Raw genomic sequence first — 27,762 nt, 5'->3', positions numbered from 1 at the left:
GGACTTTTTCTCAAGGGGACAGAGTCACAGAAACTTTTATTATTATTATTATTATTATTATTATTATTATTATTATTATTATTATTATTATTATTATTATTATTATTATTATTATTAATTTTACTACTACTATTATTATTATAATATTACATTTCTATATTTCTATTACTACTACTTATATTTTTAAAATTACATACATTTGTAATTTTCATATTCTGTATATCTATGTATATACAATTTGCATAACTGTATACTTAATATTAATTCATGTAGGACAAGAAGTTGTCTTTATAGTTAGATACTCAGCGTAAAATAGACTGTAAGCTTAAATGTAACCCTATTTCTAATAATAATAATGATGATGATAATAATAATTGTTGCTGTAACTTACGGCCTGTTACTCACAGAAAACAATACTTTTTGTTATAAAATATTTCTACAATTTCACCATTCGAATTACATTAACTCTTTCCAGAAATCTCAAGGGGAGCAAGTGCCCCCCTGCCGGTGCCCATGACGTTTACAATCTTTATGATTAGTTAAAAAAATAAAAATGTGAAACACATGTATGCTAAAAAGTACATAAAAAAAACTTTAATTTTCATATATTTTATTCAGAGCTATTGAAAGAAAGTAAAGAACAAAAATAAGTTTGAAAACAAACTGTGAAGCACAATTTTGGAGTTTTTATTGTAAATCCTCAGAGTTTCTAGTGAGAAAAATATGCCTGCATAGCCTGACATAGTTTCTTGATGTCTGGTTGTGCACTTGAAACTTTCAAGCTGAGATTCGGCTCCAAATGCGGCAAAAATGTTGTTGTGTGGGTATTCTCGACATATATCTTCCGAGCTGATCACGTACACCCTCCCCTTCAAGTTATTCATGTACCCCTGGGGGTAAACGTACCACAGTTTGAGGACCACTGATCTTAACGTTATCCCTCCATCTTCATCTTGGCCTTCCTAACGGTCTATTACCATCAGGTTTCCCAACAAGAATCCTGCAAACTCTTCTTTCCTCTCCCATTCGTGCCACATGGCCTACCCATTTAAGTCTTCTTGATTTAATCAACCAACTGCTATGAAAAAAAAATCATCTATTTTCCTGTTTGCGGCCACTCATTTTTCAAGTGGAATAAAAATTTTGGCATTGCAAGAAGTAAAATCAGATAGAGTGCAGAATGTACACAACTGATGAACACAATGACCTGATATTCATAGCAGAGAAAACAGGGTATTTCATACCACAGCATGGGGTAATAAACAGAAATTTTCAGTTACAGAAATCAGGTAATGGAGGCATAATTCTTTCAGAAGAGACACACTGAAAAGCTACCAATCAACAAAAAGAGAATGCAAAATATGAGAAAGATCATTCCACCTCCATCCCTCATGACAAGAAAAGCATACGTTGAAAAAATGGATAAATAGTGAACTTTTGCTGCAGCATTAGCATCTTTCAACAAATAAGATTACATTTCATGTTCATTAGTTTATTTCTATCTTTCGTTTCTATTACTGTTACAATCAAATCAGTTGTTTTTTTTTTACTTCATATTTCCTATGCAAATATCATTAGTTTGAAGAAGGAAATAAAACCTCATTCATCTTTTGACTATCATGGGCAGACTACACAATCTAGATAAACTGTATGCATATGATTACCAAAGAAATTCTATTTTGATAAATGAACACATCATTCACACTACACAGTTTTTTCGATTTCCAAAGAATGTGGTTTTTGAGGTTATTTCCTCCTTCAAACTGTTGCTGATTTAAGTAAACTTGGTATGAAAGTACTAAGAAAAAATTTATTTTAAATAATTTTATTTTGTAATTTGCAATCTTATCATTTGGGGATAAAATATAAAATATATTTTGCACTGTTATAGATATAAATCAAGCTATCCTTATATTTTTACAATTTAAAATGTTATTTTTACAATTTAAAATGTTATTTTTTTCTCCTACTTTCAGTCAAAAGCTCGAATTAGCAGATCAGGACGCAGGTGAATCATTGGCTGTTGAAATTAATGGAGAACCTACTACCTTGCACTATAATTTCAAAAAACCATCTCCTCCTGGTTCACATCCTGATATAACACTTGGCCGAACAGTTTATGATAAACAGAAATCAATGCAATGGGTGAGATGTAGTTTATTTCATTCAAGTTGCTGTTTATCAAGTACAGATTCTATCAAGCATTAATCATTTTATATTAATCCATAAGCTGTGGGGAAAAAATATTTGGCATTCAAAAGGGGTTGTTGGATAGATCCCTTCTGTGGAGATGGAAAATTCCTTACATGTTTTAAGTAAAAGATGCATTTGCATCAGTGGTGTATTCTCCCATGTTGCCTGGTATACTGCCAGTAAACCAACTTTTTTCATATCTACATATCTTCAAGGGTTATTCAACGTTGGCCGAGACACTTGTGAATAAAAAGTGGTAAATAGCTGGAGAACGATAAAACTGCTAGAGGATGTACCTTTATTCTTTGTGAGTATTGTGTGTTTGCCCCAATGTAGTTGGAGCATGTGCAGTAGTGTTAGCAAAAATGGAGGCATGTATAGTGTGTCTGTAGCTGTGAAGCAGCGATGTACGATCAAATTCCTTGTGAAGGAGAACACACTAGTCAACCTGAAGCCAGTTGAAATTTGAGAAAATTGCAAACACAGTATGGGGAACAAATTATGTCATGAACAAGAGCTTATGAATGATGTTAACAGTTTGGCGAAGAATTTCTGACGAATGAACCGCATGGACACATTTGTCCAACTGGGACATGCTTTATGTGGATTTTCTTTAAAAGGGCCATCATCAATGCCCAGTATTCCTGCACATTGATGAAGGGTGCCGTACATAAAGACCGGGAATGTTGTCTGCAAATATCTTCTTGCCATGGCAATGCATGACCACACATGGTCAATTTGACAGCAACAACTCGCCGAAAGGGTTTTGCTCCATGTTATTACACTCCAAACTTAGCCTTCGGTGATTATCAGATTTGTTTGAGCCACTTAAAGAGTATATGAAAGGGAAGAAATTGAATACAGATGAAGCACTGACAAAACATGCCCTGCAGCAGCTATGACAGAACACAACTTCCTTCTATCACAAAAGACTCAGGGAACTGACACAATGATGGCAGAGGTGCCTGGATGCTCAGGGGGATTCCTTTAAAAAACTCACATAGTTTGGTGCTTGTAGGACTTTCCATTTTTTTTCCTAGAAATAAATCTCTCGGTCAACCTTGAACAACCCTTGTACATAGAAAAAATTACTGCAAAATTTGAAGTTGTCTAACTTCTGTTTTTGTTTTACTTGCATGCCTGCATTGGTGTCTTATTTCTATTATATCTAATTAATATATAATAAATATATACAGTAAATAAGAATTGTTGCTGTAAATCAGGTCAAATTTTCAGAATTTGACAAAGGCATGAGTAAAAAGGTAAATGTTTTCTAAGAAATGCACTCAAATGAATATGTATATTAGGAAATATTTTTGGGTAGAGGTATAGAAGATTTCAAAATTTTATCAATACCAATGAGTGTAAACCTAAAATTTGGAGAAACTGAAATGTTGTCCATAGCATATATTGTTGTTAAAAGTCATATTTTAAGTTATAAAATATTTTTTTAAAAAAACACACTTTAATTGATTATATTATGTACATTACTATTTAGCTGTGATAAAAATACATTCTATGAACACAAAATGCTATGCAATTTTTACACATTCATAATTAGCAGGAAGTGGATTGTTGCCTATTTCCATTTTCATTCGTTTGCAGTCAAACACAGGCTTTGATGTTTCAGCCCGATTTAAGATTCAAGCCCAATATAGATAGTTCCTATAAATGTCTATTTTGAGGTTCTGTCCTATTTTGCATTGGGCCTCCCTGATGGTGTCATGAGAATGTTGTCACCTTGTAATGAAAAGGTACAGGTTCAATCCCCAGTGGAGGCACACTTTGCAGTTGTTCAAATCCCACTTTGAATAGTAGGTCCAGTCCTGATTAGTCTATATGTGCATAAATTGGACTTGCAACATTCTTTGACAAACTAAAAATGACTCATTTTGGAATTTTCACTTACACCCTCCTTCTTTGGTAACTTTGCCAATATATCAAATATACTGTAGATGTTTCTGTATACATATTATTATTATTCCCATTTCTAATTGCAGTGGACTTGAGCCGAATAGATTCATATCCCCAATGACTGAACAACAGAGATATGCATTAATAAAGAGTGTACTTTGTAATGTGTTTTGTGTGATATATTTAAAACATATTGATTTTTTTAAAATAACAGTTCTTTATCAATGCATTTGTAGGTTCACACACTATTGGGTAGAATTGCTGATAAGTTGGAGAAATCAAGTATTGGAACAGATGACAAGTTAATCCATGACTTCGATATACAAATATTGATATGGACCATACCTCAATTGGATTATGAATGTCTCCAAACATGTTATGATAGAGTAAATGTTGGCACAAGTTATCGGGATGAAACCATTAGGTAAGTACATATGCACATGTGTGTCTGTGTATATACATACAGATACATATAGAGATGCCTGCCTCTGAAATTCTCTCTCTAAATTATTTCAAAAGTTAAAAAACCTATTATTCAATATTATCCTTTTAATAATCTCTTGTAGATGTGGACATACACTTTCCGTGAGGTAAATTTGAAACATCATACGTTGAGACTCTTATCAGCAACATTTACACCTTTACAATAGTTCTCAAAAGACTGGTCAAAGACTACTTCGAAGTAGGATTGCAAAATAGGGTCACTTTATTACTTCTATGCAGGGTAGTATTTGAAAGTGGATGCCACATTAACCTCTCTTCCTCTCTGATTGCAAATTTGCCAGCCTCCATGGCAGAGTGTTTAGCACATTGCGATATGATGCCATGGGTCCCCGAGTTCGAATCCCGGCCTGGTCATGGTGTTCTTTGAGAGTGTCCCTTGGGGGGAATTTTCGTCATCAATTTCATCATATCATCACTCATCCCCATCTTCACAATTAGCTGAAAATGACAGAAAAGCAAACTAAAATAAACCAAATCAATCAATCTGATTGCAAATTTCTTAGCTCCTGAAGCATACTCTATATAAAATTCCCATGCTTCCAAAGAAGTAGATTGAATTTCCCACACTGGATTTTTTTCAAATATCACACAGTTTCTATGTATATAAGACTATAGTATACAATTATTTTATTTTTTTGCAATATTAAAGGTACTTTGAAACATATTCATTAGTGCCACAAAACTTGCTACTTGGTAATATCTATTAAAAAGCACATATACGTATCTAACATTTAAATGTATTTTTGTAATCAATCCAATGAGTAAAAATAATTTAAACAAAAGCAGTGGCGTGGCGTTATAGTATTTTCCCCGTTCCCAGATTTAAAATTTCAAAAATGCGTAAATGCTGTGAATATAAAGTAAAACTTGACTAATTTCATATATGTTTGACCTTCATGGCATTATAATAGCTATTTTTTTGCGATCCGCTTGCAACGCTCCACTCTCAACACTCGTTCTAGCATCTTTTTTCAATGCCTTTGCTGGCCGGACACCAAGCAGGTTCAGCGTACAGGACCCTATATTCCTTGCTGCCTTTCTGGAGGGAAAGCTTCGAGGGTACAGCATGCACGTAAATACTCTCTCATACGCCAGCATACGGAGTAGCAGAGGTCTACCGTGATTGGTTCATGTGACCCTTCCTGCCTTCTGAAGCCGATGACAGCGGTAGAATTCCTACCTGGTCCTTCGCGCTCATGCAACTCATGCTATGTGATGCTACAATACGCAATATTGACTGACGTAACTTTACCAATCTCAAATATACCGTTTCTTAATGGTCACTGCATTGTATAATTATCGCACGATCAGCGATGTGCATTAGAAACTAAAAGATCAACACAATTTTTTGTAAAATAAGTTGGTGAAGTCCTCGTAGTAGAAGTTCAGACTATGGCTGCTCTACCACTTAACCTGCAAAACTATTATTTTTTTTATTGTTATTATTTTTTCATTATTATCTAACTGCTTAATATTGTGTCAATGGAAATGTTTAGCATTCATTTGGAAACTCTTATCATCGAATTGTCTCTGGACAAAATTATTTTAAAATGTTTATCAGCATTCTCAAGATGTTATAAACAGTGGTCTGAATTACTAATCAGCACTGTTACGTCAGTAGAGTGTACGATATTTGGATCATCCACCCACCTCCGTGTCAGAGTGCTTTGCACAGTGCACTAAGACGACAGGAGTCCCTGGTTCGAATCCCGGCGTGAGCACGGGTGTTCTTTGTCAGTGTCCCTTCATCAATATCATCACTCATATTTATATTCGCAATTAACCAAAAGTGGTAGAAAAGCGAAGTAAAATAAACCAAATCAATCAATAGTTGGATCATCCACAACAATGACGTCTACTGTTGTGCAGAGGCGCTTGTGATTCAGGTAGGTTGTTAATGACTTGCGTCATGCAGAAAGATATAAAAAAAGGTATAAAACACCAAAGTTCAAAACATTTGTGGCATAGTGAGGCATCTAATTTTCTAGCTAAAACATGCATGGATGATGTTTTATTGAAAACCCATCTGACTTCAGGCAAATAAACAATACCTGTGGCGACTAATACCATAAGTAAATTATTAAGCAAGAAAGGGCCGACCCTTCCTTCAGATTTGGCGTTCCCACCCGAAATGTCAATGCTACGCCACTGCTAAAAAGAGGTTGGTTTTGAGGTTTTGTTATAAGTCCCTTTATGCACAGAGGCTAATTGGGACTGGGTCTACAGTTTAAAGTGAAATCCAAACCATTGTGTAACTGCACTGGGTATCAAACCTACAACTCTTTAATTACAAGGCAGTGATGTTACCACTACACCATTGCCTGTGAGACTCAAAAGAGAAATTAAAAAGTAAGACAATTGCATTTGGTATGTTAGACTCCTCGTCAAGGAGATAGGCAACTGGATTTTGAATATCTACCCAGTCTTGGCACCCAGAAATACAAATAGGTAACTTTTCTTCCAGATTTTGTTATTAAATATGGAAATTTAATCTTGATGATGCTCAGTTAGGAATTTAAAAAAAATGTTTTTTGTTTTTTCTGTGAACATCAGGGACCAAGATGTCCTTCACGCATGTCTTGTGCAGTCCTCAAACTGACAGAGATTGTTTTACATATTATGTAAAGCATGGACAAAGTTTGTTCTAAGTACAGTTTATGCTCAGATAAGTTAATCGAGACTGGACCTACAGTTTGAAGTGTGATCCAAACCACTGTATAATGTGCTTCCACCAGATATAAGATGCAATATCCACATAAAAGGATAAATATGTTTTCAAATCCTGACAATAGCAACTTATTTCTTGAAACCTTTCTTTCTGTGACATTTTGTTATTTATTAATTATTTGTATGAGTTGCAAAATTTTAAATGTAATAAACATTCGAACAAGTGTTCTCGGGTTACCAGCCAGGTTAAATTGGAGTTGGCTTCCAAATTTTCGAGGACATACATTGCTCTCATCTTCAGGGAATGTAGAAATGGAGACCAGTGTAGGTTAATATACATGACTATAATGTGGCGGAGTTTGGACTCTGTCTTCCTATTGGCTTGTTCTGGATCCTGGTGTTCTCATTGGCTGGTGTCTTATTTTATGGAGGAGTGGGTTCCAGGCGTGACTGAGCTGGAGCCCCATGTCCCTGTTGAGATTGGTGCTTTCCTGTGAAATGGCTATGGCTTCCTTTACCCGACGGTTCCAGTAACCGGCACATTTGGCTATTATTTTGGTGTCGGCAAATAAAATCCTGTGTCCCTCAGTGATGCTGTGTTCCACAAGTCCTGACTTTTCAGGTTGGAATAATTGGATGTTACGTTGATGTTCATTCTGTCGCTGCTCAATGGTGCATCCCATTTGGCCTATGTATGGTGTCCCATACTTACAGGGTATTCAGTATACTCCTGAAATGCAGAGTTCCAGATCATCTTTGACTGAACGGAGTAGGGCCTTGGTTTTCAGTGGCGGCCTGTGAATGGTCTTCACCCCGTGCCTGGCTAGAATTCTGCTTAACTTTCCGGAGGTGCATCCTATGAATGGTAAAACTTTTACAGTTGGGCATTCCTACCTGTGTTGTTACTGGTAGAGGGGCTGGGCGGTGCAGTATCAGTTCTTGTAAGGGCCTTGTCCTCATGTTCAGCTTCTCTGGGCTGTGAAGAATCGGCCCTTCTAAGGGCCACACTATTGTCCATGCTTGGTCTCTGCTGAAATGAAACTACCTTATTGATCGCCCTGTTGATATCTCTGATGTTGTAACCATTCTGCTGTAGACTGGTTCTGAGGTGAGTGAATTCAGATTCTCTGCGATAAATGCCAAGGTCATTGCCAATTCAACATAAACGCTCATACCACAGATATTAAATTACAAAATAAATAATTATATCCCATACGATGAGAATTATTAAATATGATTATATCGTTCAATATGTGTTTTTCCTTTTAACAAGTGGAAATAGCGGACATCCGCAGTGCTGTGCCCAGGATTTTTGAAAGGTGTTGTTACGTGTACTTTTAAGTTAGTAATAATTTCCTCTTGTTTGCTTTCTTTTTCTATACTTTTGATGTTCTATTTTTTATATTGAGCCTAAGGAGAGATTATGACCCTCACCAACCCCTCCTAGAACATGCCACTGGGCACTCGGAAGAATCTTGACGACTCCAGAGAAACCCTGCCGTGTGGCTGTAAACATGGAGATGGGGGCTGAAAAAAGGCCTGTTATGACCCAGACCTTCAAGAGTGGGGGAAATTAGAGGTTCTTGGACCTTGTCCTGGGGTCTACCTGTTCGGAGGCGTTCGCCTATTCTCAGCACCGGCAGAGACTAGAGAAATTCGCACCATTCTGTGATAAGCAGAGCCATCGAACACCATTGCCTTCAATACGAAACTTCACAGGAGGGTTCGGCACAAGGGGTAGTACCAGGCCCTCATTTCGATGCGCTAAACTTTAGCAAATCTCTTGCGTATTTTGAGCTGTTTCATGCTGTTGCTTGGCTTATTTCGCACAAATATGCGAATATCCTGACTTATTATTATTGTTTTTTTTAGTTCTTCTCTAAAATATTTAAAATGCAATATTTTTAATATTTTGCTTGGTCATCGCTGAATCTCCTGATGACTGGACGCCTCTGATTGTTAACAATACAAATAGGAAGAATTTTCATTACATTCGTATTTATTTTGAAATGGAATGAATCAGATCAGCATTGAATCCACCTTGTATATCCAAAATTAACATTTCACAAATAGTTTAAGAGCATTCCAGAAAAGTGTCAACCTTGATGGTCAAAATTATATATCAGTGAAGAGCAATGCACTTGTACATTATTTTAAAGGTGAACATCTTTAGATTGTGAATATACATGTCTTGCTAAACTTTAAAATTTGTCTGTAAAAAATTACCTCATCAAGTACTATTTCAATAACTTTTATTCAGTCTGTTACCTCTAAAATTGCTCTTGAATACCTGTATGGGCACTTTTAATGCAATGAAAAGTAACGTCATTTTATTTATCTATTTTATTTTCATAGGAAAATATTTCTAGATGTTCTTCCTCTTTCTGGGAGTGAACCGGCAGCTCTTTTTATAGTTAACCTGGTGAAGGAGGGAAAATTGCAAGGTGGAGCAGCTGGTGCTCTTCTAAATCAAATTCCGAATAATATCCAAGCTCCTTCTGAAAAGTTGCTGGAAGCATTTGAGGTGCGATATGTTATTTCACTTTTCTTAAATATTGTTGTATATACAGAATTGTCAAATATTTAACAGTTAAAAGCAGATTTGAACATTTTTAATCTGTTTAAGTTGTAAAAATTATCAAATTTAGAACTCAATTTGGTTTTGACAAAGCCAAATGGGACAGAATCATGCACTTCAACTCTTTTTTGTTTGTTTGTTTATTGAAAGATGTTTACTATTTATTTTTATTTAGAATCAATTTATCAATACTCTATATAGAAGAAGTTCTAATGTACATACAGTATATTTTCAGGAACTTGTACACAAATCGTGGCCAGAAGAAGAAAAGTTCTTAGAGCAAGTGTCAGCTCTCAATTTTGGGTCTCTTGTCTTCAAAACATGTTTACAAGGTTGCAAAATTGAAACTCTTGAAAAATATGTAGAGTATTTCTATCAGAAGTTTAGAGGTACGTACATTTTTATTATACTCATTATCTTTAAAATAATTGTTAAGTACAGAAGTTCCACTTGAAAATTACTCTACAGTTTCAGTGCAGCAAATTTACAGCAAGTGTAAAGATAATGCAGGGTGGGTTATCATAGGTGGAAATTTTTCCAACAATGTTTAATCATAAAGTGACTCTGCTTACTCGAGCTCTAATCAATGGTTGTCTGAGGACAAACATGGGTGATAAAGGCAATCAAAGCATGGTGATATTCACATCAGCTCTACCATAACTGAGATTTAGAATGTGTTTGTATGTGTGTCACCATACTGTCACAACTTCATGCACCTTCTTAAGCTTGATTCACATCTAGAACTCTAGCAATTCTTAGCTCAGGGTTCACTCATGCACTGTTCATGGTCAGGAGTATGCACACTCAGTGGTGTCGCGTGAAGTAAATTGTTGGGTGTTCAGCCTAAATTAAGAGAAAATTTTACCCCCCCCCCCCCCCCCGACCGAGATGGGCTACAAACACCAAGAAAATCAATCATTGATCACAATCACAGTGAAGAAAATGCTAAATGTGAGCAACACTGATTAAGTGAGCATACAAAAAAGTTAACAAATTGTAGAGTACAAGTTAAAAATAATAAAATAAAGTAAAACAAGAAATATGAATATAATAATGCATGTTTTATGAAGAATACGAGCCTGGGACCTTGTATTGTGCTAGCCACTCCGCCAGAGCACCCAGCAAAAATCAATTTACGAAACACAAGTCAAATTTTAATTTCTTTCGATTCAGTGGCGGCGATTGAGTTCCAAAACCAGGGGGGACAAGGTGCCAAAATTGGGGGAGGGGCAAAGACAGTATATTTCCCTCTGTATATAAGGTTTAGCATAACTAACTAACTAACTCTCTAGCCTTCTTAAACCCGAAGGTTCATGGCTGCAGCAACACAGGCCTTCCATCTTTCCCTATCTTGAGCAAGATCTATATACTCTTTTCCATCCCTACCAATTTCCTTTAGGTCCATCTCAACGTTGTCCCTCCATCTTCGTCTTGGCCTTCCTACAGGTCTCTTACCATCTGGTTTCCCAACAAGAATCCTGTAAACTCCTCTTTCCTCTCCCATTCGTGCCACATGGCCTGCCCACCTAAGTCTTCTTGATTTAATTATTCTAATAATATCTGGACATGAGTACAAATTATGTAGTTCTAAATTATGTAACCTTCTCCACTCACCTGTCTCCTCATCCCTTTTAGGTCCAAAGATTTTCCTAAGGATCTTATTTTCAAATACTCTCAATTTATGTTCCTCTTTCAATGTAAGGGACCAAGTTTCACACCCATATAATACTACAGGCAAAATTACTGTTTTGTATATTTTAACTTTTAGTTTCTTAGATATTAAACGAGAAGACAAAAGTTTATGAAGAGAGAAGTAACATGCATTTCCTGAATTAAGCCTACTTTTTATTTCCTCTTTAATATAATTTTCATTTGTTAATATTACTCCTAAGTATTTGAATTTGGAAACTGGTTCAAACGAGTTGTTATCAATAATTAGATTTTGATTATTACCTAACACTTGGTTTCGGCCTGTAATCATATAATTAGTTTTCTCTTTGTTAACTTCCAAACCTATCTCTTTAGCAGTTTTGAAAAATATTGTAGCATTATTCTTAATTGTATTCACATCATCCCCCAGTAAGTCTACATCATCTGCATATGCTAACAACTGAGTCACACCATTTAATTTTAGTCCTTCTTTAGTTTCTTTTACCTTCCTTACAGCATATTCTAAGGCAAAATTAAAGAGCAATGGAGATAATGCATCTCCTTGTTTTAACCCATCATGAATTGTAAATTTGTCAGACATATTATTACCCACACGAATTTTACTTTCTGTTTCACTGGTGCATATTTTTATCATACTAACAAGCTTCTTAGGTATTCCAAACTCTACTAATATATTATATAATTTCTCTCTTTTGACTGAATCATATGCTTTTTTGAAATCAATGAATAGCTGATGGACATTTTGATTATATTCCCACTTTTTTTCAAGTGTCTGTCTGATGTGAAAAATTTGATCTGTAGTTGATCTGTTACGTTTAAATCCACATTGATAATCACCTATAATTTCATTAGCATATGGGGTTAGTCTTGTTAAAAGAATGTTAGACAATATTTTGTATGTTGTTGAGAGTAGAGATATTCCACGGTAATTACTGCAGTTCATTTTATCACCTTTTTTAAACACAGGAACAATTATGGATTCTTTCCACTGTTGAGGGATTTCTTCTTTATTCCATATTAAACAAATTAATTTATGAATTTGACATATTAATGAATTTCCACCATATTTAATTAACTCAGCTGGTGTTAAATCAATGCCAGGTGCTTTGTTATTCTTTAGCCTTTTAATAGCATCTTTAACTTCAGTCAAGTTAGGTTCTGGAACTAAAGGTTCTGCTGTGTGTACTTCATTTACTTCTGATTTATCTCCTACATGAACATTTAAAAGGTCATTAAAGTAGTTCTTCCATCTATTTAGAATATCGCTTGGGTCAGCTAGAAAATCACCGTCTTTATCTTTTATCAAGTTTACTTTAGGTTGCCACCCCTTTCTAAATTCATTTACACCTTTATATAAATCTCTGATATTTTTATTTTTGCTGTTTGTTTCAATTTCGTTAATTTTGCTTTTCAAGTAATCTCTTTTTTTACTTCTAAACGTGCGGTTAACTTCTCGCTTTATTCTATTATAATTGCTTAGATTTGTATCATCCGAGTTATTTAACCACCTAAGTCTAGCCTGATTTCTTATTTCTATTAGATTATGACATTCATTATGAAACCATGGCTTAGTTTTTCTTGGTTTATGGTATCCTATACTTTCTTTAGCTGCTGATTCTATTGCATTACGTATGTGCTCCCATACGTTTAGCATAGCCCTCCCTAATTGCCGCCACTGTTTCGATTCATTATTTCCACTTAACACCCCCCTCGACCATCAACCCTGCCACCATTTCCACTAACCATGATACCAACGAATTATTATTATTATTATTATTATTATTTTCAATTTTAATAGCTATTTGTAATTTCACAGCAGCTTTCCTATATTTCATTGCTAAGTCTCTGGCAATGCTCAAACTTCATGATGCGAATTGCATTTTGCAATACTTAAAATTATTGTTTTAAAGTTTACCTGTAGGAGTTTATAACAATTATAATTTTTCAATAAAAATATAATGGATATTTATCCATCCTCGCTTACATGTGTACTAGCAGTATCTTCGTCTTCTTTCTTTTTGACTCGTCTACATTATCTAAAGGTTTAAGCAACACATTTAAAATGTCGATGTTAGTGTAAATCTGCTCATTTCTGTGATATAGTGTTTGAAAAAAAACCTTCACCATGCAACTGCAAGGCTTCGGGTGTACAACAACTTTTTGCAATGGAGTTGTTGAGGAAATTTGCGGCTTTAATTTTTGGCAAAATGGATTGGAAAGGAAAGATATTAGGCAAAAGTATCGAAGATCTTATGAATTACTATAACAGTGCTTGCATTATATCTCAAATACTAGTTACTTTTCTTCAATACAAAAGCAAAAGGAAACAAAAAATAAAATACTTGGGAATAGCAAAAAACAAATCGTGCCTCCGCTGCTATCTGCACATTTAACAGTTGCTGCCATCTGTTGACAGTTTCTTTCGGAAGGAGCATGTGCTCCAATTTCCAGTTTCCATTCCTCCCCCTTCCCTCCCCCTTTGGTTTCTCTCAGCTTCTTCGGTGGAGCAGGAAGAACACAGGAAAAATACAGCAGAGGAAGTTCATAGCTCCAGATGTGCCAGGGCTCTTGCTGCCTGATCTGGTGAGCTTTTCTTATCAATAGTCAGAGGAAATTGGTAAATTTGAAACATTGTGAAGACTTTATGAAAAAAGCTGCTTTGTAATCTTGAAATTTAGTGTTTTATGAAGCAGAGAAGAAAACAAATTGAAGTTTTTCTGTTTTCAGTTGGGGGTTCGTGTGTTCCGTAAACCCCTTCAGGCAACGCCTCTGTGCACACAAGTTTTGCTCCAGTCAAATGCTTGGCAGTGTACATGGATTTTTCTGATACAAATCCCATGCTGACTGTGGTAACTACAATATTGAAGAGTTTTTCAATGATGGGCTTGGCTGTTATAGCACTGATTTTAGAAGAAAATGACAAAATAGAATTATGAAAACAGAAACGGCTTTAGATTCATCCAATTAGTGAAAGCCACAAAACAGAAGGTGGTTTTATATCCTCTAGTCTCATCTAGTGGACAACAGCAGCAAGATTTTCAAGAATTTTCAAATGTTACTTGCAATTTCCAAAGCATACGGAGTTAATAAGGAAAGAAAACATGAAATCCTTGAGGCCATTTCTCCTAGGAAAAAGCTCGTAGTATGTCTAAGGTATACATAGTTGTACACCTGCAGAAGGTCTGCTCAGCTCACACTCCATTCAAATATTATTTCCAGTTGACCGTGACTGGACCATGAGCAGAGCAGATCTGGAACTGAGTGTTAGGTGTGAATGCTTCTATTCAAGAATAATTCAACAAAATTTGACCAGACCATGAGTGGAGCAAGACCTGAGCATTACTCAAAGACTAATGTGAATCAAGCCTTAATATGTTGCAATGTGCAGCAGATAGATTCAGCTATCTTGTAGTTTGAATGTAAAGGTACTTAGCATAATAATTAATAAAATTAATTAAAATAATTATAGAAGGAGAACGTGTATTAACACAAACACAAGAGCAAAGCCATAGCTGGAGATATCTCTGCCCAGGATGACAATAGACAATGGTAGTCCCTCCAATAAATTCACAGCCCACTCCCACCATGTTTGGGATAAATGTTGTCCTTACTTGACAAAAGTTAAATTATTTATTTCTCTGTTATATTGGGTAATTTACAATGCATTGCTATGCAGTAGAGTAAATACAACTTTTGTAACATACAGAAAATTGTTAACACAACAGTATATCTTATATCTTCACTAGGGATGGGACCAATTAATCGGCACTCTATCGGTATCAGCCAATATATGTAGCCATATTGATGTATCGGTTTATCGGTAAAATTGCCGATAATTTTATTGATTCGAGATATCTATAAACATATAATATAGTTCAATATTTTGCCATTTTGTTATGATATAACATGGATATAAACATCTACTTTTTTAAAAAGTAAATGTGTAAATATACAACTTCTCTTGCATTGCAGTCATCTGTCAATGAACCAACCACTCAGGTTCTTCAGGGCTATTTTGAATTTTATATCAGATCGGTAGAATATCAGTAACGGTAAATTTGATATTAGTACTTTATTAGTATTGACATAAATTCCATATCTGTCCATCCTTAATTTTTACCATGCTCGTCTATATGTACCACTGCCTGCAAAAGGATGAGGATGGCTGGTACAATGTGACAATATACAAAGGCTGTTGCAGAGAAGGTGAGACTAATTCCTGTATAGGAAAACAGCGACCTCCATTGGCTAGCAAATGTACTAGAGTAAAAAATTGGTTCATTAGCTGCCGATTGAGACCAAAATGAGCACAATAGGTCAAAAAGTAGTGACTGCGTAGCAGTTAAAAGACAAGCATGTACATGGACCCCTCCAAGAATCATTAAAATGGAACAAAAAAATTACGAACCACAAAATTTTTATTGAGAATCAGCCATATCGAGTAGACGTACATCTTTTTCAAAATAGGCACTATTGACAGCTAAGCAAGCATCCATACGCTCCTGCCACTTTGTGAATGTCTTTGAAAATTCGTCATCAGGTAGCGAACTGAAGAAAACTTGCACTGCAGTGATCACTTCTTTGTTCGTCATGAAATGACGACCACGTAAAGCGGCCTTTAAAAGTGGAATAGCCAAAAGTCGCAGGGTGCAATGTCCGGGCTGTATGCTGTATGCAGGAAAATTTCAATTTATCTCTTCGTCGCGTAATCCTGAAAAACCCGCACGGTATGCGGGTGGGCGTTATCGTGGTGCAATATGAAGGAGTTCTTCAAATGCAGCCTCTTTTTTGCTACGTGCTGGCGCAGAGTCTCAATGGCTCCTTGGTAATACTGTGGTTCTACTCAGTCTGTCTTGATCGGCATACGACTGTTGAAACATTGCATATGTTTCCGCAGCACTTTTCCCTAAACACCAACAAAATTTTATGGCATGTCGCTGTTCATCTTGAATACTCATCGCGAAAGCAATGTTATACACAAAAACCTGGAGGGGTAAACGAAACACGTTCCACGTAAATCAACACAGCTGCTCACTAACGTGGTTTCGCAACTTGTGACAACTTGCTACGGAAACAGAATGACTCATCCTACACGACGCGACTAGTGCCGAAACCATAGGCAGTGTTGCCAAGCCAGGAAAAAATCTGTCTCATCTTCTCTGCGACAGCCTTTGTATTCCCCAAGCATAGCAATCAGGAAATGTATTCTTGTTCAAAAAATTGTAGCTATATATTAAGATTATTTATCAGGTGATAGCTGTAAATCAAACATATCATCATGGAAAAGGAATGTTAGTAATACAAGAGATAGAAACTTACAATTGTTTACATTCCAGGAAGTGAAGACCATGAACACCAAATGCTATATTTACAAACTCTAAGCAACATAGGATTAGGATCAGTTGGAAACCTTCTAGAGCCAGTAGTTATGGGTAAACTTGATTATTCTCATCATATCAGATTCTTAGCTGTCTGGGCTAGTCTTCCTGCTATGATGACACAACCTGATAAAGTAAGTTTTAATATAAAATTTGCCAATTTGTCTGAATGTGTAGTCTTAGAAAAAGAACAAATAGTGAATGAATCGATCGGTTTATTTTACATTTAAGCCAATGCCTTTATTACATAAGAAATAAAAGAAATTACCCCGGAAGATAAATGTTATTTACATCTGGAGAGAAGAAGGATGTTTAAAGCAGTGTTTCTCGACCACCTGGCCGTGCCATCAATTATACTGGACCATGAGAGGTTCTCCTGAAGTTTGAAACTTGCAGCTAAAGAAGGCAACCATCTGGAAAGATGACCTATCGTTCGGGGTTCACCAGCAATAAGAAGAAATTCTTTCGTGCCAGTGTTGGTGAAAAATCAAAGCCGCTGAGAGAGAACTGTCCCATGTACAGCCTCTAAATTTGAATTGCAAGCATGGGGCCATTCTCAAATCAGGGTCGGAACTGGGAAGCAACTTGCAGCCCGAGTTGGCAACCACATGGAAAAATGGCCTTTTGTTTCGGTTTCGACTGCCGTAACAGGAAATGCTTTCATAACAGTAGCAGTGAGCGATCAAACGATCAAACCTTGGGGGCTTTGTTGGTTCTCACCTCCAAATTTGGAGGTTGACAGATGGGCACTATGGTAAATTTAGGTTGCATACCAATTTTCATTAACAAATATATTGAAGTGAAAATATTCTGATTAATTGGAATTTTGCAGTATCTGAAATGGAACATGCCAATGAAGATCAGCACTTACAAAAAAATATTATTATATTGGCCAGATGAAACTAAGATTCCATTAGAGCCAGTTGCTGTTAACTAATTTAAACCAAATGTAACATTTCATTACAAACCTAGACATAACAGAACTATTACTCTTTATGGTTATGCCATAATTTATTTATTAATATTAAATTGCAAGGGTACATATTAATTAATGTACAAAGTTTAAAAAATTAGAAAGTTATTTACAAGCAAAATTATTGGGATCAGGGTGTCAACTTTTTAAAAATGAATTTACTGGGCTGCGGGCTCACGAAGGTTGAAAACTACTGGCCTAAAGGCTTGGATGAAGCAGGGATGTGCATTGAAGCATCCACTTTACAGCAAATGGACAGGTCAGGTAGGGTAGTCCTTTTGTACATTACCAAGAACTGATGGGTGAAGAATGAGGAATATCCGTTGGAAAGGAACAGGTAGTCTGTTGGTGCACTCGTATTACTGGGAACAGATGGGTGAAGAGCGTGGAGCACTTACATTACAGAGAATGTACATGAAGATCTGGTTGCCCATTGTTTGCACCCGAGGACTCATCCATTTTTGGACCCTTGTTGGGAGAGGGTCATTCATGGTTTGCACCTGGGAACCAGGTCCTTTACAGTTGGCATCTGGTAGTCAGCTGAAGCTTTGCATTTGAGTTTGCTGCTTATATAGAGGTAGGCATGGTCACGGTGACCAAAATTAGAAACAAGCATGCTACATCAAATTTGTAGTAAAGTAAATCCCGCTGTTATATGCTTTTCTCTGAGTATGATTATATTTCTCTTTTTCTTATAGACTAAAACCTTAATTCATAATTGGGAAGAGAGAGATGCGGTAGTATATAAATACAGAGAAACTAGTACTCACTTTTATCCACGAAGCTGTTTTTTCCTTTTTGATTAATTTCAATGATACAACAGAAAAGAAAATGCAAGAACTCCAGGTTCATTGCATAGATATTGCAAACTGAGATGAATCAGGGTGGCAATCCCCACCCCTTAAGCTTGCTCTTGCATTACACTAAATCAACAGTAAATTTGAATTTCAATTTGAATTTAAAGGTTTGGGTGTGTCAGCACTTAGGCTATTGTGCACCCATCACGTTATACAGGGTCCAGCCCCTTACCATAACAAATAACTGTAATGTCGTATAACTAAAATCTTAAAATATTCTGACTTAGGCTAAAAGCTGAGGCTGTGAAGAGGCCAGCACACATAAGGACAAAAAACAGGACAACACACAGAATTATACTGGTCATAGGGCCAGTCGCCAGAGCCTCGTTAGTCTGCAAAAAGCCGTCCAGGGTGTATTATGTGGAAGTGAGGTTGACAATTGGGTGTACTATGTGGAAGGTCACCCCTTACACCCCAAATCAACAGTAAAATAATATCATTCTATTATCCCCCTGTTCTGGTTGTGAAGGTAGTAACATATTTGCTTTCTTAAACATAACAATGGGTATCTAAATTTTGTATCACCTCAAGTGTTAGTGACATTGTTATGAGTCATTATTGATGTAAAATTATTTTAGCAATAAAGTACATAAAGTGAACTTTATCAATACAAAAAAAAGAGAAAAGAAAAAAAAAAGTGGTGTATGTTCTGGATAGCAGATGTGCACACCAAAAGTATGAATGTGTGTGTTACATGTGCGTCCTTGGGAGAGAGCTTAAGAGCAAATTATATAAAATGAGCAACAGAAGAAATTTCTTAGATCAACATGACCCCCCAAAGATTACCTAAAAAGTTTACTTGATTTTTTTTTTTTAAAAAACACCCATCCCAGGTGAAACTACATATTACATACAATTTTATAAATCATGGCTAATTGTAAGATATAACATCGCATTATGACTAGGGAATTCAATATAAAGCTATATCAAAATTAAACCTCCTGGGGTCAGGACAGACCTGAGGCTAGAAGATTAAGATATGTGCACTTCTAACCATCAATATATTAAAGTTACAAATAGAAAGACACATAATTTGTAAATCCAGTAGATCAATAAATTGCACATAATTTGTAAAGTCAGTAGATCAATAAATTAAATATAATAAACTCTATTTTGATAAATCATTCACATTAACTTTGCTTAAATAATGATATAAAGAAGTTTAACAAACATTTAAAATTTGTACATTCAAAGAAGAGAGGGTTTTACCTTTAGTCAGCTGTTACAGTTACACAATGAAAAATCAATAGAAGACAACAAACGAAGTCTTCACTAGAAAATAAAGATAAGGTCAATCAAACTTCAGTCTATGAATGAACAATATCCGGTGGAGGCACAAGTGGTTCGGACCCCACTTTAAATTGTAGGTCCAGTCCCGATTAGTCTTACTGTGCATAAAGTGGACTTGAAGCAACAAATCAAAATCAAAAAATCAAAATCTATGAATGAAATTTTTGGAAGGTAGTTATTATATGGTGGTAGGATACTCTACTGTTAACTTTAAAGAAAATACTGGTAACAATTGAACTGCCCATTGAATATTAGATCTCAATTATATGTCACTTATAAAATACATGAATAATAAATACATCGTGATAAACAATCATTTCATCAACTAGTCATTTTAATGTCTCCATTTTAGTTATTAAATTTACCCATTATTTTCATTAATTTGTGAAATACCAAATGAGGGTTTTGTGTTTTACTTTAGTCTATGTTTTCTCTCAATAAGGCAGACATACATCAACACACAAACTTGCATCACACTGAGAAACTAAGAAAGCAAAACCCACACAGGTTGATACTTTTGTATAGAAGTATGTTTAAAATGTAAGTTTCTCCTATCTTTTGAATTTAATTGCTATTAAGAGTATCTTAAATTAAATGTAATTGCAATTACATGTAAAATTCATTTTAATTGTTACTAAATACTTGTAATTATTATTTCCAGCTGTATGAAATATACTGGCCATTGTTAACTGATCCAAAGGAACATAATGAGCTTCGGGTTGCTGCCTTCATTGTTCTTCTTATAACTGATCAAAGTTTTGGACGCCTGTTAAACCTTTATTGGTTCATGAAAACTGAGGGAAATACACATCTGTATAGTTTCTACTATACATCACTTCAGTCTTTGGCAAAAACAAACAACCCTTGTTACCACCTACTGTAAGTTGCTTTCTACTTTTAATAGTGGTATTAAAATGCCAGTTATTGTCGCAAATTAGTTCTTTTGTGCATTTAGTTCTACGCAATAGTTGTAGATCACATATACAGTTTCACATAACTTTATCATTGCTTCATAAAGTTTAGTTTCATAAAGATAGATACATCAGGGCTGGATCCCAAGGGAAAAAAAAAAGGGAATTCCCCCTGGACTATAGGGCAGAAAATTGCTGCATGCAAGAGTAATATCCTAGATATCTAATAATATTGTTAACTTAATTTTTTCCCCTTCAACTATGTTGTGTTATTACAAGGAATAAATGAAAAAGTAAGACATCTCTATATTTGATGTATAGTACATGAATGATAGATGAAAGTTGTGCGAATTACTCACAAATTTAATATAAATATATTAATAACTTACGTTTTGCGAGTATCTAGGTAATTCCTGTGACGTTTCAGGATGTAACTGCTCCCTTCCTCAGGCTGCTCACGTTTACGTTATGTATAAATCATAACCACATGGACCTCTCCATAGGTACAGGATATAGGATTGGTAAAAGGTGTGTGGTTAAAAAACAATAAAAATCTAAAACCCATTACAGGTGCACGTCATACTACCATGCAGCACATGCAGGCCATGGCTATTCACAGTTTTAAAGTTTTAGCATTCCAAGGAGCAGTTTCTAATCAGGTAAACAGCATGGTAGTATGACGTGCACCTGTAATGGGTTTTAGATTTTTATTGTTTTTTAACCACACACCTTTTACCAATCCTATATCCTGTACCTATGGAGAGGTCCACGTGGTTATGATTTATACATAACCTAAACGTGAGCATCCTGAGGAAGGGAGCAGTTGCATCCCGAAACGTCGCAGGAGTTACCTAGATACTTGCAAAATGTAAGTTATTAATATATTTATATGAATGATAGATGATGATTTATGCAAAATGATCTTTTTGGAAAAGTAGCAACAGAACTGGTATCATAAATGATTGTCTGTGATTCTTGTACTATAATAAAAAATAAAAGTAAAAGATATATACACACAAACTCACACAGGCACATTAATAAAAAATACATTGAAATTTTGGACGTCTGGAAAGGAGGGCATGAGGGACCACCCCTAAGAAATGAATGTTAACCTAAAATTATATATTTCACATTATAATTTCATGTCAGTCACAATAATTTATGTTAATTATTATAAGGACGTTGCAGAAACATGACAACTTCAAACTGAAAGTGTTTTTTGTAGGATAATGCTATTATGGGGTAAAGTATGTTTTATTTGACCCAACCTTGAAAAATTCTGTGGGTGTCTATAATTGCAATATATCAGAATATCATACCAAAGCAGTGAAGAGCTTGTAATATTTTGTAATAAACTTAGAAGTGGATACTGTACAAGTCAAGAGGAAGAGAAAGAAAGACAGACAACAAGAACTTAACTTTGAGATTAACAATGAAACAGTAGACAAATTAGAAGAGTGACAAATGCATAACTTTGTAACTTTAGCAGTGGATGATACAATTGAAAAACTAAAACAAAGAGAAAAGAGAATTATGAAAATGGAATACTTAAAATTAAAAACAAGGACAGAAAAATCAGAGAAAGAAAGAAAGAGAGAGAGAGAATGCATTTATTAAGAGAGAGCGAGATGGATCAATTGCATTCAGTACAAAGAAGCATAGTGGCTCTGTGTAATTTATTGTCCATCACTTCTGCCTTTGGTTCAAGATCCCTGGTGAAAGCACTAAAATTTGACCCAGCATAATGAGGGCAAATAGAGTTACTTGAAATATCAGAAGATTACAAAAGTAGATAACAGCAGCAACGGGACATGGTTTAGTGACCATGCATCACCCGATGTAAAAAAAGTCACTTTATGGGCCTTGGTCCTTAAAAGCTTACTGCCTATTGTAACTAAATTAACTAAACTACTATAAATAGTCTTTCAGACCACCCTGAATTTCAATTTTACTTTATTTCTTGCACCTCTCCAACCACAAGTGGACCCTTCTCCATACCTTTCAGTTAGGGTGGTGGCTACATGCTGTCAAGGTCACAAGGTCTTATCTTTGTTCAAATCTTATTGAATTCTATTTTCAGTGAGTGATCTGGCAGACATACCATAGTAGTTACGTGTGTTATTTGTTATGTTGTCCTTCCAATGGCCCACTACTCATGTTCAATTTCGACAAAAGATTACAAATTAGAAATCCTGCACTTCTGACAACAAAAAAAAATAGAAATTTTAAGAATTTGGAATTTCAAAAAATTAAAGAAGCTATTGTTGCAATTTTTTTGACTCATTTTGTTTCTCTTTGCATAAATGACATTATGTTTCTTTAACTAAACAATAATAATTGAAAATTACTTTACAATAGACTTCTATAACCATGTCTAGTCATGTGAAACACTCAGAAATTGAAAATAACAAAACAGCTAGTTCACAGTTCAAAATTAAAACATAGATCTGACAAAGACCTCCATCCATAGTAGTTGTGTGATTATCAATGTCCATACTACATAAGGGTTAAAAAAAAAAAAAATCATTATCATTGTCACACTTTGATATAATCACAGAATTTGTTTGATCATTTCATCATGTTTTACTTAGTCCTGTTCTGATTTGCTGTGATGTGCCACATTGAAAACTCTCCTTAGTTCTGAAGTCAACCATCTATGTAATGCATATGTGCTTGAATGAACTTCCTGTAACTTAGTTTTTCAAGTTCTGTGAGTACCTAACAAGCACTGAAAAGTGGATAAGCTGCCTGCAGAATGGAATGTTGCACAATGAAATGCACTGTGCTCATCACTGATGTTGTATAATAAATTAAAACAATTCTTGCAATTAGTCTATTCTGAGCCTGTTGCAGGACTGAGGGTAAACTCCCCAATGCCCAACCCCAATCAGGTGAGTCTCGTCTACTCTGGTCATATCATCGACTTACAAAAATATTGAGCATGCTATTCATAGCATAATTAAGTGACCATTCTTCACATAATTTTCAATGAATTTGTTCATTAAATTTCTTATTTTTTTACTAGAGGAAGCCATGCTGCAATGATGCTACCTTATGCGACGCCACCAACTTCAAGTTTAGTTGGCACAGGAAACTATTTTGTAGATTATAGAGATCAGCAATATGGTTTTGGAAGGTTTTCTCAACTTTTTACAATAGGCGATCAACAGACAGGTCGTCCTAGTATCTTCTATGGTGCCCTCAGTGTGTTCTACCATGATATAAGTGTGGACTATTTTGAGGTGAGTATTGTCTACAGTATGTGATGTGCATTTAGTTAAGATTCTCTCTGTAGCAGAGAGGTTAGCATAGCGCACCATGATGCCAGAGGTTCCAGGTTTGATTCCCTGCCTAGGTATGGGTATTCTTTGTGAGTGTCTCTTCATCAGTTTCATCATATCATCACTCATTCTCATCATTGGGATTAGCCCTAAGTGGCTGAAAAGCGACATAAACTAATTTAATTCAATTAATCAATCAATCACATTTAGTTAAGATATCAACTTTGTTCAACACTTCAATCAGTGTTGAAGCTGAATGGGAGCAGTATAAACCTCCTCAGTCAACCATTTTGTCCCCTAATGCCCTCCAGAAAATAATAATAACTAGTTAAATAAATGTTATTTTAGCACAAATAATTATTTTGATATGGCATTTAGGGATATTATATTAAATATTCCCATTTCCCCTTGCAACTCTCTGCTACTATTTCCATAACAATGGTCATAATAGAAATTTCAAAAACTTCTTTCCAGAGGAATCATCCTTTCATTGTATCCATTTATTTAGCATCTCATCTCCATCACTAATTAATGTATTTGCCAAAACAGTATACTTTATATATTATATATATTCGTCATCCATGGAAATTCCCCAAGGAATGTAACATGTTGGAAAATATTTTCTTTAAAAAAAATTGTAATAACGTGATAAATGCCAATGAGGGCTCGTTTTATTCAGAATTTCCAAGGCTTCCGCTCGGTAAGGTAAACATGTTGATGTGTACCCATTTTTGGAAGCAACAGACAGAGGAATTTCAATTTATTTTTTTTATTATTATTATTATTTTTCAAAGTTTGGCTAGCTCCTATCTGGTAGCACTCATCGATCTGGGCAAACCACCACTTGTCGCTGATTGCCCCAAGTTATGTAATGGCGAATACATAGTATCAAAACAATAATACAAATATTCATTTTTTAAAAAAGGAAGAAGAAAACTCAAGGTCAAGGAGAATGTGTATCACAACTGACAGGAAACTCCATCAGAAATGTGCCCATCGATCAGGGCAAACCGCCACTGGTTGCCTCAAGTTATATAAATTTGAATACGATAGTACAAATAGTAAATTTTATTAAAAAAAAAAAAAGAAAGAAAGAAAGAACTCAAAATCAAGCCCACCCGCTAGCGCCCATCGATCTGGGCAAACAGCCACTAGTCGTTGATTGCCCCAAGTTATATAAAGGCGAATACGTAGTATCAAAACGATAATACAAATAGTAAATTTAATAAAAAAGAAAAACTCAATATCAAGGAGAATTTTCATCACGACTGGCCGCAGAGATGCGCCCATCGATCAGGGCAAACCGCCACTGGTCGCAGATTGTCCCAAGTTATATAAAGGCGAATACGACAGCACAACAATTAGCCTGGCGACGCGAGAATGACATCAGAGTCTACTCGGCGATGATGGCAGATGTGAGGTGAAAGCGTGGAGATTAAACCCAAAAAGATTCCGTGTGTTTTTTTAAATTTGGTTTCCTGTTTATTAAACTTTTATTACCAACATATTTGTTTGACGAAATATTAGTCATCCGTCCTTGAGTTACTTCTGACATCTATAGAGTCAGCTTTATCATGAAAAGATAATGTAATTTTATACTAAAGAAATAATATGAAGAGTATTAATGGAATTTCACCCCGCCCTGAAAGAGTTAAAATGTAAGGGACAGATTAATCATCAGTGCATTATTATCGACCAAATAAGGATATTAGTGTACAGGTTTATATCAGTAAAATTACTGATAATATTATTGATCTGATATTTGCTATAAATAGTTTGTAACTTGGAGTAAAAATCTGCCACTATATTATTTTTTTAAAAATAGAAAAGTATGATTGACATACCAGAGTTTTGTAAATATGCTCAAATATGCAATTACTTTTTCTAAAGCAAGGTCCAGTCCCGATTAGCCTTACTGTGCATTAAAGTGGACTTAAAACACTAATTCAATAGAAACCATTCAGGCTTCTCAGTGAAGATGCATAATTTTATATAAGATCTGTATAATCTGTAGAATATAAGTAAATTTTATATTGACACTTTATCAGTTTGAGCAAAACCTACGTATTGATCTGTTTGATTGCCATTTGACGTCAAACATTTTCCTGGGGATTAAGATCTATAAGGTGGGCTAAGAATCCTCACTCACAATCTTCTGACTCAGACATACACCCTAGTTTTCTCCAATTTCATCCTCTCGGTATCCACCCCCACTTCGCACCAACCATCCACTCGAAGGTTACATCACTGCCATCATTTGCAGCACATATGACACCCTTTTCCTAATAAATCTATTTCAAAGCTCAACTCTGAGACCCCAATAAGAATCTCTCAAATCCCTTCACAACAACCATGAGATCAAAATTCTCCAAGACTACAAAGGATCCACCAGAGTAATTATGAACACTCTGATGCTGAAACCTCTCACAAGTGTCCCCTCTACAGAGTGAATGGATAGAGTGGGGAGGTGATAAGGATAAAACAGACAGTTTATGCACATTGAGTAGTTACATCTGTCGGCAGGAGAGCGATAGCTGTGGGTGAAATAAATGCTCCTGAAGTTCAGGTGAAGAAAGTGTTGGAAGATTTTGTGTTCAGACTTTGGAAGTGTGGGTGTTTCATGAAGTGTGTCACTGTGTAGAATGAAAAGGAGGGATTGTGAACTAACTAACTCTCTAGCTTTCTTAAACCTGAAAGTTTATGACTGCAGCAACATCTATCCCTATCCTGGCAAGATCAGTCCAATCTTTTCCATCCTTACCGATTTCCTTCAGGTCCATCTCAACGTTATCCCTCCATCTTCGTCTTGACCTTCCCACAGGTCTCTTACCATCAGGTTTCCTAACAAGAATCCTGTAAACTCTTCTTTCCTCTCCCATTCATGCCACATGGCCTGCCCACCTAAATCTTCTTTATTTCATTATTCTAATAATATCTGGACATGAATACAAATTATGTAGTTCTAAATTATGTAACCTTCTCCACTCAACTGTCCCCTCACCCCTTTTAGGTCCAAATATTTTTCAAAGGATTTTATTTTCAAATATTCTTAATTTATGTTTCTCTTTTAATGTAAGGGACCAAGTTTCACATCCATATAATATTACAGGCAAAATTACTGTTTTGTATATTTTAACTTTTAGTTTCTTAGATACGTATTATACGAGAAGATATGAAGAAAAAATTAACATGCATTTTCTGAATTAAGTCTGCTTTTTATTTCCTCTGTAATATCATTTTCATTTGTTAGTATTACTACTAAGTACTTGAATTTGGAAACTGATTCAAATGAGTTGTTATCAATAATTACATTTTGATTATTACATAACACTTGGTTTCGACCTGTAAGCATAAATTCAGTTTTCTCTTTCCTAACTTACAAACCTATCTCTTTAGCTGCTATAAAAAATATTTTAGCATTATTCTTAATTGTATTTATGTATGTCTGATTTTCATCAGGATAATATTGTGTAGCAATAATGGGAGAATTTGTGTAGGAAAGAAAGCTTCCAGAATGAAAACATTGTAAGGAATCTCACTGAAGA

General features: G+C 35.3%; 1 protein-coding gene across 1 annotated transcript in view; it reads left to right on the top strand.

The window, feature by feature from the left end:
• cv-d (vitellogenin-like lipoprotein) overlaps positions 1-27,762 on the top strand; it is a 132,448-nt gene that overhangs the window by 39,061 nt on the left and 65,625 nt on the right. Inside the window, exons 8-14 of the mRNA XM_083123763.1 lie at positions 1,977-2,145; positions 4,344-4,531; positions 9,634-9,802; positions 10,092-10,245; positions 16,864-17,039; positions 20,687-20,904; positions 23,962-24,178. Coding sequence (XP_082979889.1) covers positions 1,977-2,145; positions 4,344-4,531; positions 9,634-9,802; positions 10,092-10,245; positions 16,864-17,039; positions 20,687-20,904; positions 23,962-24,178 — 1,291 coding nt within the window. The remainder of the gene's footprint in view (positions 1-1,976; positions 2,146-4,343; positions 4,532-9,633; positions 9,803-10,091; positions 10,246-16,863; positions 17,040-20,686; positions 20,905-23,961; positions 24,179-27,762) is intronic.

This window comes from Lepisma saccharinum, chromosome 6 (assembly GCF_977018435.1).
Source record: "Lepisma saccharinum chromosome 6, izLepSacc3.1, whole genome shotgun sequence".
Classification (NCBI taxonomy): domain Eukaryota; kingdom Metazoa; phylum Arthropoda; class Insecta; order Zygentoma; family Lepismatidae; genus Lepisma; species Lepisma saccharinum.
This window is presented reverse-complemented; position numbering and strand designations above follow the sequence as displayed.